Raw genomic sequence first — 12,922 nt, 5'->3', positions numbered from 1 at the left:
CCCTAAACAAAAAAAATTAATACTGATTTCCTGCTCTGAGGCAAAGAAGTAGGAAATGCAAGTCCTGTTTCACCAATATCAATGCAACATCTCATCCCAAATGGGCCAAGACTTGTGGTTTTATTTCAAAAGCAAACTGCTACTGGCTGGTAACTCTCTATCTCGGGCTCCAGGCCCATCAGCATTCATATCAAAATTCCCACAGTATGAGAGAGCAGATTAAAGTCAGACAGATAAATAAATAAGGTATTGTTCACATATTATGAGGGAGAAAAAGGTTCCAAGCAGCTTTAGTCACCTGCAGAAGAGGGAAAAAGATCTGTCTGTGGCATTTGGTGTTTGTGCAACACTTTGTGTAGCTCTAACTTGCTCTGCACCTTTAACTTACTATTATATATTGCCTTTGGATTCTGGAAGCTTCTACGGGGGTTCTGCAGCTGCTGTGTCCCACTGGCTGCTTCCTGAGTGATGGATTCTTGATTTGAAAGTAGCTGCATGTTCAGTAATTCTCTGCCTGCTGAGAGGGAGTGTTGAACTGGGCTTTGCCTGCTCTGTCGGGACACTGCTTCCACTGGGAGATGGGAGAAGAGCAAGCAGAGCTTTTGGTCTTGTGTGTGGGTGCTGGGGAATGGCAGAAACTCTCCTCCCAGCAGTGGGGAATGGGTGACACCGATGCTGAGGAGCCACTGGGCCTGATCTCCAGCAGCAGGGAAGAAAGTTCCCTTGGCACGTGAGTGGGGACTGCCCAGGCAGGGGGATGTTGTGTCTGAGCCTCTCCCAGGGCTGTAGGTGATGGGCTCCTTCCCTGGGGGAGCTGTGGAGTGGTGCAGGGGCTGCGCCCAAGGACTTGCAGAAGGAGCTGTGGAGACTGTTCACCCTCAGAGAGGAGAAATGGGATATCAGCAGTGTCTGCGCAGAGGGGAGAGCCTGAGCCTGTGGTGCAGGAATGTCTGGGGGCTGTGCTGGCTGGAGCAGTGGATGGGGACAGCCCTGAGGGAAGTTGCTGAAGGTCCTGACTTGTGACAGCAGGAGAAATACTACTTGTCCCTGCTCAGACCTAAATGCAGAGAGTTGCTCTGAGCCCTCCCAGACATGGGAGGGGAGCAGAGGCTGTTAAGGAAACCTTCAGAGCCAGCTGTGCCCCGCTGGAGCATCCCCAATTGTGGAAGCAGTTGCAGACTCCCTTCTGTGGGGAATAAAGGAACTTGTCTGCTGACCAGACATGCTGTCCTGGGAGCTTTGCTCTTTAGGAGTGTCCACGTGCTGGGTGTTGAAGAGAGATGGTCAATGCTCATCCAGCCTCAGAGAATGGGTGGGAGGATGGTGAGAAGGGAAAGGAGAAAGGGAGGGAGTTGTGGTCTCATCTGTAGTGCTGCCTTTATTGCATGGAAAGAATGTCAACCACAGGACCATGTACCCTCCCTGTAGCTGAGCTGGGCCTGTGTCCAGTCATGAAGAAGAAAACCCACCTGGCTACTTAGTTGGTATTTTGCCCTGTAGTAAATCCAATATCCTGAGCATTTAAAATCATGGATGTGCTAGAGATAAAGAACATCTCCCATATACCAGTTCAGCATAGATGTAAGTGACATTTCTTTACTGTAAGTGACCCTAGTTCTGGACATCTGTTAGAGAATATTGTGCACTGTCATTATGGGAGGCTGCTCTTGGCCTCCCAGCCACGATGATGGCGTCACCAATGAATTCTTCTTTAAGAAACCAAGAGACACCTCAAGACCTGCCCTTGTCCTTGTGGGGGAATTCACCTGGCCAGGTGTTAACTGGCAACCCCACACAGCTGAGTCAACAGGTCCAGGAGATTCCTAAAACATCTGGGTGACAACTTCTTGGTACAGGGGCTCAGGGAGCCGACTCGCAGAGGTGCCCTCTGGGATTTGTTGCTTGTTCCCAGAGAGGCTCTCGTGGGTGAAGTGGCCATTGGTGACTGTCTTGGCCACAGCAATGGTGTAGCCATTGAGTTTCCCATCTCTGGTGGTTCTCCTGCTCCCGTTTTGCTCCCAAGATGGACCAGGCACAGGTGAGCACGGCTGGAAAACCAGCATCTTTTATTAATGTGTCCATGGCAAAGCTGCTGTCCCAAAACAGGTTTTTCACCCGGTGTGCAAGAAGTCAATCCCCACACACAGACTTGAGGTATTTTTTTTTCTTTATTTATTTCAGTTCTGTACAGAAAGGGGTGCTGGGTGGCAAATCACAGGGTCAGAACGACGACTATCAACACTTTTCACTATTTATACATTTTAGCAAACAAAGGGATTAATGTTCACTGGCTACAAGCTACGTGGTTCTCTTATTAACCTAATATATTAATTATTTTATTATTCTTAATAAAATATTAAATAACAACTATTGTAAATAAATTAGTGGATAAAATTATCTTATAAATTATAAAAACTTTACTATATTTTAATATATCAATACAATTAAGAATTAATAAAGAAATATTATTAATCTAACTGAATAGACTACTTCATATTCTATCTTCTATTGGTTAAAAGACTTCCTCCCTTCTTATGCTCATTAGCTTTCTACACGTCCCTTAGGTCTGGGATCACTGAAGCCTGCCTAGTCCTAAACCTGAGCCAGGCAATTCTACCAACAAGGAACTGATCCTTCCAAGGCCTGGCCATCCAGGCCAGCCCATGCTGCTCCCTCAGGGAGCTGTGCAGGCTCCAGGTCAGCTCTCATCTCCGGGGCCCGGCCTGGTGCTGGCAGTGGGCACTAATCCTCCGGCCGTCCCGCCATGCAGGGGATCCGGAACAGCCGGCGCAGAGCCCGGAGCACCCTCCTGGAGCGGGAGGGACGTTTCCTGGGGACCTGGCTCTCTGTGTCTGCCTCTGGCACCTGCTCTCTGGAGCCAGGAGAAGCTGCTGCCTGTGCCGACTCCTGGGGAGCAGGGTGAGGGTCTTGCAGGAGCTGTGGGTACTTGGGGTTGACCCAGATGGTGCGGATGGTGATGTATTTCCACAGTCTCTCCTCCTTGGCGAAGGACCATTGCTCAGTCTGTGGCCCTGATAGCTCTGGCCCCCCCATTGCCCCCTCCTGACAGCGAGGTGAGGGGCTGGGGGGGCAGCAGGGGCTGTGTGGGGCAGGGCCCGGGCTCTCTGCCCCTGCTGCCTTCATCCGCTTCCACGAGGCAGGAGAAGCTGCTGCCTGTGCCGACCCCTGGGGAGCAGGGTGAGGGTTCCGCAGGAACTGTGGGTACTTGGGGTTGACCCAGGTGGTGTGGTTTGGGATGTGTTCCCAGTTGTCCTGCAACAGCTCTTGGTAAATGTTGTCTCCTTTTTGGGACAACACTGGGTCTTCTCTGACTTTGATTTCCCCTTCAGACAACTCTGGGTCTACTCTCACTTCCCCTTCGGACAGCTCTTGCTCCATGGAGCCTTCCCATTGGCAAAGCACTTTGTCCCTGTCATCTTCTGCTTGGGACAGCTCTTTGCCCCTCTTGCCTTCCCACTGGGACAGCTCTTGGACTTTCACATCTACCCCTGGGGACAGTTCTTGGACTGTCTCACCTTCCGACTGGGACAGCTCTTGGATTCTTTGGTTGTCGCATTGGGGCAGCTCTTGGACTTTTTCATCTCCCCATTGCAACGCTTCTTGGTACCTCTCAAATTCCCATTGGAACAGCTCATGGACTCTTTCCTCTCCCCATTGCAATGCTTCTAGGTATCTCTCAAATCCCCATGGGGACAGGTCCTCATATTCCACATCTTCCCATTGGGACAGCTCTTGGATTTTGTCAGCTTCCCGCTGGGACAGGACATTGTCGAGTTGGGAGTTGGGGTTCACCCTCTCCTTGAGCATCTCCATCGTCCTCTCCCTCAGAGGCTCTCAGGGAGCTGCTGCCTCCTGAGCGAGGTGCTCTCTGCACAGGGGACACCCCAGGGCTCTGCACCCCTTCAGTGCCCCCCACCCCCGGTGTCACAATGGCCTCTGGGTACGACGTGGCCCCCGCGTCACAAAGGGCCTGGAACACGGGGCTGTCACAATGGGCCACCCCCGGCACCCCAACAACCATGGAACTGGGTGGAACCACCTGGAACCAGCTGGAACTGGTTGGATCCACCTGGAACAGGCCTTGTCTGGCTGTGGGCAGCCCCCAGACCTGCAGGCCCTGGTGTGCCCAGACCCCTGGGAGGCTTTTGACACGGTCCCACATGACATCCTGATCTCCACGTGGAGAGCCGTGGGTTTGGAGGGTGGGCTACTCGGGGGATGAGCAATTGGATGCAGGGATGCAGCCAGAGAGTTGTGGCCAGGGGCTCCTTGTCCAGGGAGAGGCCGAGGACGAGGGGTGTCCCTCAGGGCTCAGCCTTGGGACCAGGGCTCTGGAATGTCTTTACCAGTAGCACAGACAGTGGGACTGAGCTCACCCTCAGCACGTTGGCAGGTGACAAGAGGCTGAGGGCAGGTGAAATAATAAAGGATGGAGCCATCCAGAGGGACCTGAGCAAGTTTGAGAAGTGGGACCATGAGAACCTCACGAGGTTCAGCAAGGCCAAGTGAACGGTGCTGCACCTGGGTCAGGGCAATCCTAGAATCCCAGAATCATCCAGGTTGGGAGAGACCAGCAAGTCACCCGGTACCACCATCATCACCCCTAAACCACGTCCCTGAGTGCCACATCCATCCCCATGGCTGGGCACAGGGGAGCAACTCAGAACTCCTCTGTGGGCAGATGCACAACAGGGACATGCTGTGGTAAACTGAAACAGAGTGGGACAGCTCACACAACTAGAGCTCTCCAGTGAAGGCTCATTAGGAAATGAAGGGCTCATTACTAAAGACAGAGAGGGAAAATTTGGAGGAGAATTTTCCTTTATGTGAAGAAGCAGCTTGAACACATGGAACTGTTCAGTATATGGGCAACATCTTAGCCGAGAGCTTGTGGGTCACCAAGGATTTGAGTGTGGCACAGTGTTGGAAATTTGTTACAGAGCCACTTCCTCACCCTCCTCACCCGACAGTGTCCTTGAAACAGCTTAAGGAGGGGACATGGTAAAGAAGGAACTTGAAACTGAGATGCAACACACAAAAAACAACACAAAACAAAGCAACAAGAAACAAACAAACCAACCAACCAACCAAAGTTATAGTATACAGAAAGCAGAAGCAAAAACAGACTAGAAAGGAAAAATTTGAAAATGCTGCTTCATTGTGTGAGGATAAAAAAAATTCAGCTTGAGTTCAAAGTGGCAAGGGGAGATTTAGGGCAAAGAGCTTCTACAGATGCATCAACAGCAGCCAAATAAACAAGGAAAATGGAGGCCTGTCATGGTGGCCAAGGGACAGAGAAAACAGAGAGAGCTGGGAAGCCCAGCACTGCCTTTGTCTTCAACAAGCTGCCCAGAGGCAGCTTCAACATAGAACACCTACAAAGAGTGGGAGAAGATTAAGTTGTGAGGACACAGAACCCAGAATAATTCTGCACTGAATTCTACAACTGACTACCTGCTACATGGAATAAGACAAGTTCTTGTGAGACTCTGAGATTATAGAAGATCCAAAGATGTACATTCCAGACAGAACCATGACAGAAATGTTTATTCAATGTATCTTAACTCAAGCTCTTACGAATAACAATATTGCAGGTTTACCACACTAAATTATTTACTTTGAAATTTCCTTTTTTCTGGAACTTTGCCTTCAGTTGTATCCAATTATTTGGTTTCCTCTCATTCAACCTCCTAAATCAGTAGTTTCTGTGGAGGTGAAGGAAAGACAAAGCATAGAGATGCATTATAAAACACTGGAAAGCAATCCCAGCAACCTAAAACAGAACTTCAGGACTCTGCTATCTACCTCAGTCCTCCTTACCCACTGCATTTCAATGCCAACACTTGAATTTAACTGTTTTACATTGTTTGTCAGCTGGCAGACAGACTCAGTACACACACACTGACTGCCAGCCAGCCCATATGTAACTCTGGAATAGCCAAAGGATGTCTCCTACTTAGATGATACCAGAGGCAATGTGGAGCAAGAAGGATGGAATTTCTGTGTCATCCTAAAATCATGGTAATGGGGCAGGGAATACAAGGCTGCAAGAAAACAGATTTTGTTACATCTGCTCTTCACAGGATCCATATTTTCTTCATATCTTTTCCTCTTCCTGTAACTTCATCTTGCTAAACACAAAGACAAGGGGAACAATATGTTGCCTAAATAATTATAGATGGAGACCTATGCTGAAAAATGGGTATAATCATCCAATTCCTTGATTCTGGACATATGTCACATCGCTATGTTTTCAGGCACTGGTATCAGCCTCTGTGCTGTATCTGACAGATACCTGGGTTCATTTGTTCTTAAAAAGAGTCCCTACAAAAACCAGTGGGGAAACCAGAACTGCTTTGTTGTGGTAGGCCAGAAAAAATTCATTAGAATCAAGCTCAGTGGAAATGGTTCTTTGAGCTCAGTGGTCTTTGAGACAAACCAGGCTCAGTGCATCTTGCCAAATCCAAAGCACAGCTATGCAGGAAACCTGCCGAGATTTCTGCTGGATCTGATCCAAGCCCAGGGATCCTGTAAGATGTCAGTCCCACACACCAGGTCAGCCAGCTGGTTGCTCTGCCCTGAAGCAGGAGAGCACCTTCAGAGATGAACACTGAGTGCAAATAAACTATGAAAACTGTAGGAGCTGACTTAAATGTTTTGTGTACACCCCCAGGCACTCTCAGATGGTTCAACAGACTTTCTGACCCCCATGGACAGTGCTTTGCTTCGGTTTACTGTAAAATGGACTGATTACAAATGGATAAAATTACCTGATGATTTCAGACATCATATCATTTACATGCAAGCTTGTAAACTTTAACACTTAATAAAATAAAATCAACACAATGGGTGGAGGCCTACAAGCTAAATATGATTAAACACAGAAGCATCTTTTTGTTGCTTCTTAGTAACTGTGTATTTAAAATAGGCTTCTGAACGGTCTGGAAAAAATCTGAGCTTCTGAATTTTTAGGAGAAACAAATGAACCAGAGAGACTGATCAAACCATAATATGTACCAACACCTAAAATTTGTTTCTTCAGAGTTATTTTGCCTGCTTTTTAGCTTCACTCGGGAGAATAAGAATACATAGTTTCATCCATGAGAGAAAAGTGGAGTGCTCAAAACTTCCTGAACTTCACAGAGTCTGACATCATCTCTCTCATTTTTGTATAAAAACCCCCCAGTTTGGAAATGTAATCTCCTACAAATTCAGCTCTTCAAGTGCTGCCAACTGTACATGCACAGATAATGCTGCACAGGAGTGTCACTTTTAATTTGTGCTGTGGCAGTAAATGGTAGTTTACCTCTCTAGAGGACTGTCCCTCAACAAAGGCAGAGACTCCCATGGTCTCTCAGCAGCAGCAGGACTTCACCTGATTGACCTGCATCATTTCAAACCCTGACTGCTAATTAAACAACGAGCACAGACGCCCCAGTCCTCACCTTGATCCTCTCGAACTTCGTTTGCTTCCTCCTCTCTTCTTCCCTCACCTTCCTCTCCTGCATCCCCTGCTGGGCTCAAACCTTCACTGGGTTCATGAGCAGAGGGCTCAACATCCCCGCCCTCAGCAGGCTCCTCAGTGACTGAAATACGAGAAATTAGAAATACCAAAGAAAACTAATGGTACACATTTGCACTCAGGCTTTGCTTTCATGCAGCAGCTACAAACTCTAACTGAAGGCTGCAGTTGTTACTCACATGAGAAATCCCAAACAATCTTCTCTAAGGGTTTATGATCAAACTTGTATGGTATAGACTAAAATGACTCACAGTTGTATCTCATTATGCTACGTCAGATGAAACAGATCTATACATACTGTGCAGTTTAGGAACAGACTTGGCAGTTCCAAGCATCCAATACATGGAAAATCATAGGAAAGACAAACCAAAACAAAGCAAAACATAAAAACCTTAATACCACCACTTAATATTAAACCCGAAAAACCACGGTCACATAGTCAGAGCACAGAGTTTCCAGATGTCCAGCAGAACAGACCTTCAACTGGTGGCATTTCCTCCTCTCCAGTTTCTACTGCTGCTGCTGCCTCCAGGGAGGCTTCTCTGGGAGATGGGGGCTTTTCATCCTTGGGAGTCCAGGGTGTTAATTTGGTAATTTCTATTGCTTTCCATGTTGGTTCAACAGGTAATGGGACTTCCTCCTCTTCTTCTTCTTCTCCTTTTTCCTAGAAGAGAATTCAAGAAATCCAGTATCTCATCCTATGGGTATTAGGGGAGTAACTAAAGTGATGGTTTTGTGTACTAAAACCTCCTTATTTGGGTTGAAAATGGCAACACCTTTTAAAGTAATTTTTACAGGTGGAGGAACTTCAGCAGCCACAAATCTTGGACAAGAACTACACTTAGAACCTTGTGAAGTCAGTTGACCATTACTAGTGACTGAGACTTTGCAGTCTGCCTTCTTTAAGGCAAAATTTTGTCTCTCCCTTAAACAGAATGGCTGGGAGGGGCCTGTCAACTATGGCTCCTCTTCAGTGCCTGCAAAGGAGACCTGATGCTCTGTCTGGGAGATGCTGCCCTGTCTGTCCCACACAGGAACACAAACAAAAAACAGCTGTTTCTGCCTCAATCTTTGCCTAGGGAAGCCCTCTGAAAGAACTTAGGAAGCAATAAAGTACTGCACAAAAGCTTATGGGTTTGAAATCTGAAGATAATTTTTTTAATTCGAAAAATCATGCTTGATTTTATCCAAATATGGAAAGTCTTATAATGGAATCATTATCTGTATTCCCATCTAATTTCTTCGAATTTTTTTTAAAATGCACTTTGTTCTGCAACTACTTCAACTAAAGTAAAGGGGCAAAATTTAATCTTACTTTAGTGGCAGCACTGTCCCTTCCTTTACACATCTAATCCAACAATTCCCAACTGAACTGAGAATACCACATACACATCATTTTGGGTACTCCTGTGAATCTGATACTTAATTTGGGGATCTCTTGCTTTTAGCCAAAGAAGGCAAAATAGTCTCCAAGCTTTGCAAATCTCTATCACTATTGACAGGAGTTTGATAATTATTATTCCTTAAGAAATAACTGCTGAATCAGAGAATTTTCAAAGAGTGTGTAAGGGGAACTAATCTGTCAGCCAACAGAGGTAGAAAACTCGAAACTAAAATTTTATTTATTATTTATTTATTATATCTTGAAACCAAAACAGTAATATTAAGACATATTTCTTATTTCTATATAGCTATTTTGCACCATATTAATCAGAAATGTTTCAAAACATTCATGCATAAAGGAGAAGGAAAAAGAGACCCTGATCCCAGCTGCTCCCTACAATTATTAGAAGCTGTGGATATTATGCTCCTGACGGGACCAGGACAACAATACTTCAAAAACATGAATCTGCTGGAAATTACCATTTGTATACATAGCACCAAGCAGCTCAGAAATACGAGGAGAAATATTTTTCCCTGTTTTCTGGTTTTCAGAACAAAGTGTAATTCACACAGGCTAAATGTACAGACAGATACATCTACATTCTTCTGTAGTTTGAGCCTTCAGATGTTTTGGGAAGGTCCTGATTCTCCTAAACTTTAAGAAGAAATGATTCGTGTCTGCATGCACTGCAAAATCATACCTTGTACTTGTCAAAGCTTTCACAATAGAGAAGGTAAAGAAAAAAGCAAAATGAAAAACCTCAGTTTTTAAAAATGCACAAGTTTCCACCCTTCTTTGGCTGGTAAGACCTACTTCAACATCAGTGTCTACAAGGCATTTTATAGATTACTCAACAACAGATCTGATTTACTGAGTTCTCTAATATTCAGAGAATATCAGAGAAACATTAATTTGAAGCACTGTCTCTTTTACCTGCTCCAATTGTATGTATTCACCGTGCTGTTCACATCCAAAATCAAAGACGTACTTGCCACGACCTAAAGGCTGCATAAAGATACAAAAACATCAGCAGAACTAAACAGTTCATTCTAGGCACAGAAATGTATAATAACCTTTACTACAAAATCCACACAACAGCCAATAGCACTAGAGCTTGGGAGCAAAGTTGCAGAGAAACTTGGCATTGTGTCCTACAGATTAATTCAGTTTTATGTGTTACACGTATGTCACAAGAAATAATACAGAAGATCAGGAGCCTGGCTTCTTATTTTAAGTGGAAATAGATCATACTAAGGCAATTCTATGCGAACTGTTCACAGGAATAGGTAGTTTTGCTGCACACTTACCTTTCCGTTGAAAAACCTGCCTATAAACCTATGGTTTAGGTGGATAATTTCAGCTGGTCCTTCCTGGATTCCATTTACCCAACGACCAACATACTTAGATCCTGAGTCTTTATAGACATATACACCATGCCCATGCCTACAGAGAAAAACATAATTTTGCTTTATATCACTGCATACTAAGAATTAAGGATTGCTATTGCTTTTAAGGTATGAAGTTGTTATTTTTAAGGTATTAAAACTGTACTAATTAAGCAGCTGAAATTACTCAAGCTGGACTAAATTCCAAGGTCACCCCTGGACTTGATTTGCTGCAGTCAGACGTGGTTTGAAAATAATCTTTGCTTTTTAATGCCATTATTGGGTGACTTGAAAAGCACAGAGAATGAAATTCTAAGAATGAAACAAACCTCTTGTGGTTAAACCACTCCCCAGTGTAGGTGTCTCCATTTGCATACATATATTCTCCATGGCCCTGTCTCTGGTCGTCCACCCAGTCTCCTTTGATGACGAGAGGACACAAACAGTGTGAGACATGGTTTATTTCCTGGTGTGATATAGTGGTCAGTTGGTAAAGTCATCGTACAATTATTAGAGAAGGAAAAGAAAGCTATGACACCAATGTGGTTCCTTACTATTCCTTACACCCCTCCTTACTCTAAACCCTTCCTCTTTTCTCATCAGTCTGTCACATATATTCATGCTGCTGCCTGACCTCCATTTCCCTTTGTCTATCATGGTCTGTCTCCATTACCACACTCCATTATCATTATGAACACAGGAGGCCATGTAACAACCTGCCCCTACGTTTAAACTGGGTAATGTAGTACAATTGCAGTAGACAATGTGACATTTCCACACAAATTTAAAGGGTAATTACTTTAATTTGACTCATTTGCTGAAGCTGTCCTGTCAGACAGGGGGCACATACACTCAGAAGGATGCTAGACTGTGTGTCTTAATTATTCTTCTACTCAAACTTATTATAAGTTATTAAAAAAAAAAAAAAAGTAAAAATCACAGCTGCATATGCTCCTGCAAGGCAAGATTAGGCTGCTCTTTTTGCTCTCAGCTTCTAACCCTCACAACAGGAATATTTTTTCTTGTCTACCTTAGAAAAAAAAAGGGGGAAATACTGTCCCTTGAGGCTTAACTAATATTCAGAGTTTTTCAGGTACACTCCTGCAAGCAGGGAAACAATGTGACTTTAAACTACTTCAAACTTCAGAGATGTCCCAATCCCTGAGTAAAGGCTCTAATAAACAGAATATTTTTTTTAAGGATGGATCTAATAGATTCCTAAAATACTTTATACTGAACACATCTGTGGTTCAAATTATCACTCAGGAATAAGGAACTATCCTCTCTGCTATGAGGACTGCACTTATTTGCAAAAGATACTTAATATTTCTCGGGACTTGGAACATCCCATTTGAAAGGAGGATATGAAAAGACTAAACCACTAATAAATGTCATATTTATTATAATAATATATCTTAAATCCCCATAAATAAACCCCAAACTTCTCAGAGCCATTACTAAAGAAGGAATGAAAGGAAAACATCCTGTAGCAAATGCACCATCTTAAAGTAAGACATTCTCCAATTCACTATCTCTACGCATTTGGGGGAGGAGGGGTGAATGTGTCCTTGTGGTAACAGAAATCCTTGCAACTGTGCTCCGTGTTTTACCTGAATATTTTGATCCATCTGGATAAAAAAAGATACCCTTGCCATGCTTTTTGTTTTGAAGGTAGTTTCCAGTGTAGAGAGCACCGCTCTTAAACCTGTAGGTCCCCTGGAACACATTTGGCACAGACAAAACACTTGTCAGCGCTCACTCTTGTTTCAGTCCAGTGCCCAAACTCACACCACGGGGGAACGCAACCACAACCAGTGCCGGTGTCTTACTCGGCCGCTCCTCAAACCGCGCTCGTATTCCCCCTCGTACGTGTCTCCGTTGGGCAGCCGAGCTTTCCCATAGCCGTGCCGCTCCCCTTCGGCGTTGCGATCGCCGTCGTATTCCTGCTCAAACGCGGGAAGAGAATGGGTGAGAGGGCTGGACCTGCCTGAGCCCGACAGAGGGAAACAGGCGTGTGAGGAAAGCTGCCCCAGCCCGGCTCAGGCTCCGGTGCCGCGGGAGCGCTGCGGGCGCGGCCCGCCCGGCCCCGCGCTGCCTTTGCCGCCGCTGTTCCCTTTCCCGCAGCCCCGGCCCGCGGCGCTGCAGCAGCTCCCGCCCGCTTTCCCCCGGCCCCGGCCCCGTCCCGGCGGACCCCCACGCCGGCCTCGCCCTCCCCGGCCTCGTCCTGCTCCTCGGAGCCCAGGTCCGACATGGCCGCGAGTCGCCGTCGCTGTGACAACCGGAGCCACCCGCGGGGCCGAGCGCGGCCGGGCCGCCCCTCACGGCTGGGCCGCGCCTGGAGACCCCGCAGCCCGGCCGAGGGACTGGGTCTAGTCTAGGGAAAAAAAGATACCACTGAGAGAGGATCTCATCCATACATTTAAATATTCCCAAGGGGATGGTGCCAGGCTCTTCTCGGTGGTGCCCAGCGACAGCACGAGGAGCAATGGCCATAAACTAAAACACAAAAAGTTCCTCCTCAACACGAGGGAGAACATGAGGAACGGTCTTATTATGCAGGAAATTCTCTGTATTCTGGCTTTTTTCGAAGCCCCTTCACTCAGTCAGCCT

The 12,922-nt window shown here is 46.0% G+C and overlaps 1 protein-coding gene across 1 annotated transcript; it reads right to left on the bottom strand.

The window, feature by feature from the left end:
• Nucleotides 1–5,540: 5,540 nt before the first annotated feature.
• Nucleotides 5,541–12,609, bottom strand: RSPH1 (radial spoke head component 1). Its single transcript, XM_027742012.2, has 9 exons — nucleotides 12,504–12,609; nucleotides 12,142–12,255; nucleotides 11,923–12,028; nucleotides 10,642–10,732; nucleotides 10,235–10,370; nucleotides 9,861–9,932; nucleotides 8,021–8,207; nucleotides 7,467–7,607; nucleotides 5,541–5,726 (listed from the first exon to the last, which is right to left on the bottom strand). Exons 1-9 carry the CDS (start codon nucleotides 12,561–12,563, stop codon nucleotides 5,704–5,706), a joined length of 930 nt encoding a protein of 309 aa, XP_027597813.1. The 5' UTR covers nucleotides 12,564–12,609; the 3' UTR covers nucleotides 5,541–5,703.
• Between the last annotated feature and the right edge of the window lie 313 nt (nucleotides 12,610–12,922).

The sequence above is a fragment of the Pipra filicauda genome, unplaced genomic scaffold (assembly GCF_003945595.2).
Source record: "Pipra filicauda isolate LSUMZ 115617 unplaced genomic scaffold, ASM394559v2 scaffold436_size1054928_pilon, whole genome shotgun sequence".
Lineage (NCBI taxonomy): Eukaryota > Metazoa > Chordata > Aves > Passeriformes > Pipridae > Pipra > Pipra filicauda.
This window is presented reverse-complemented; position numbering and strand designations above follow the sequence as displayed.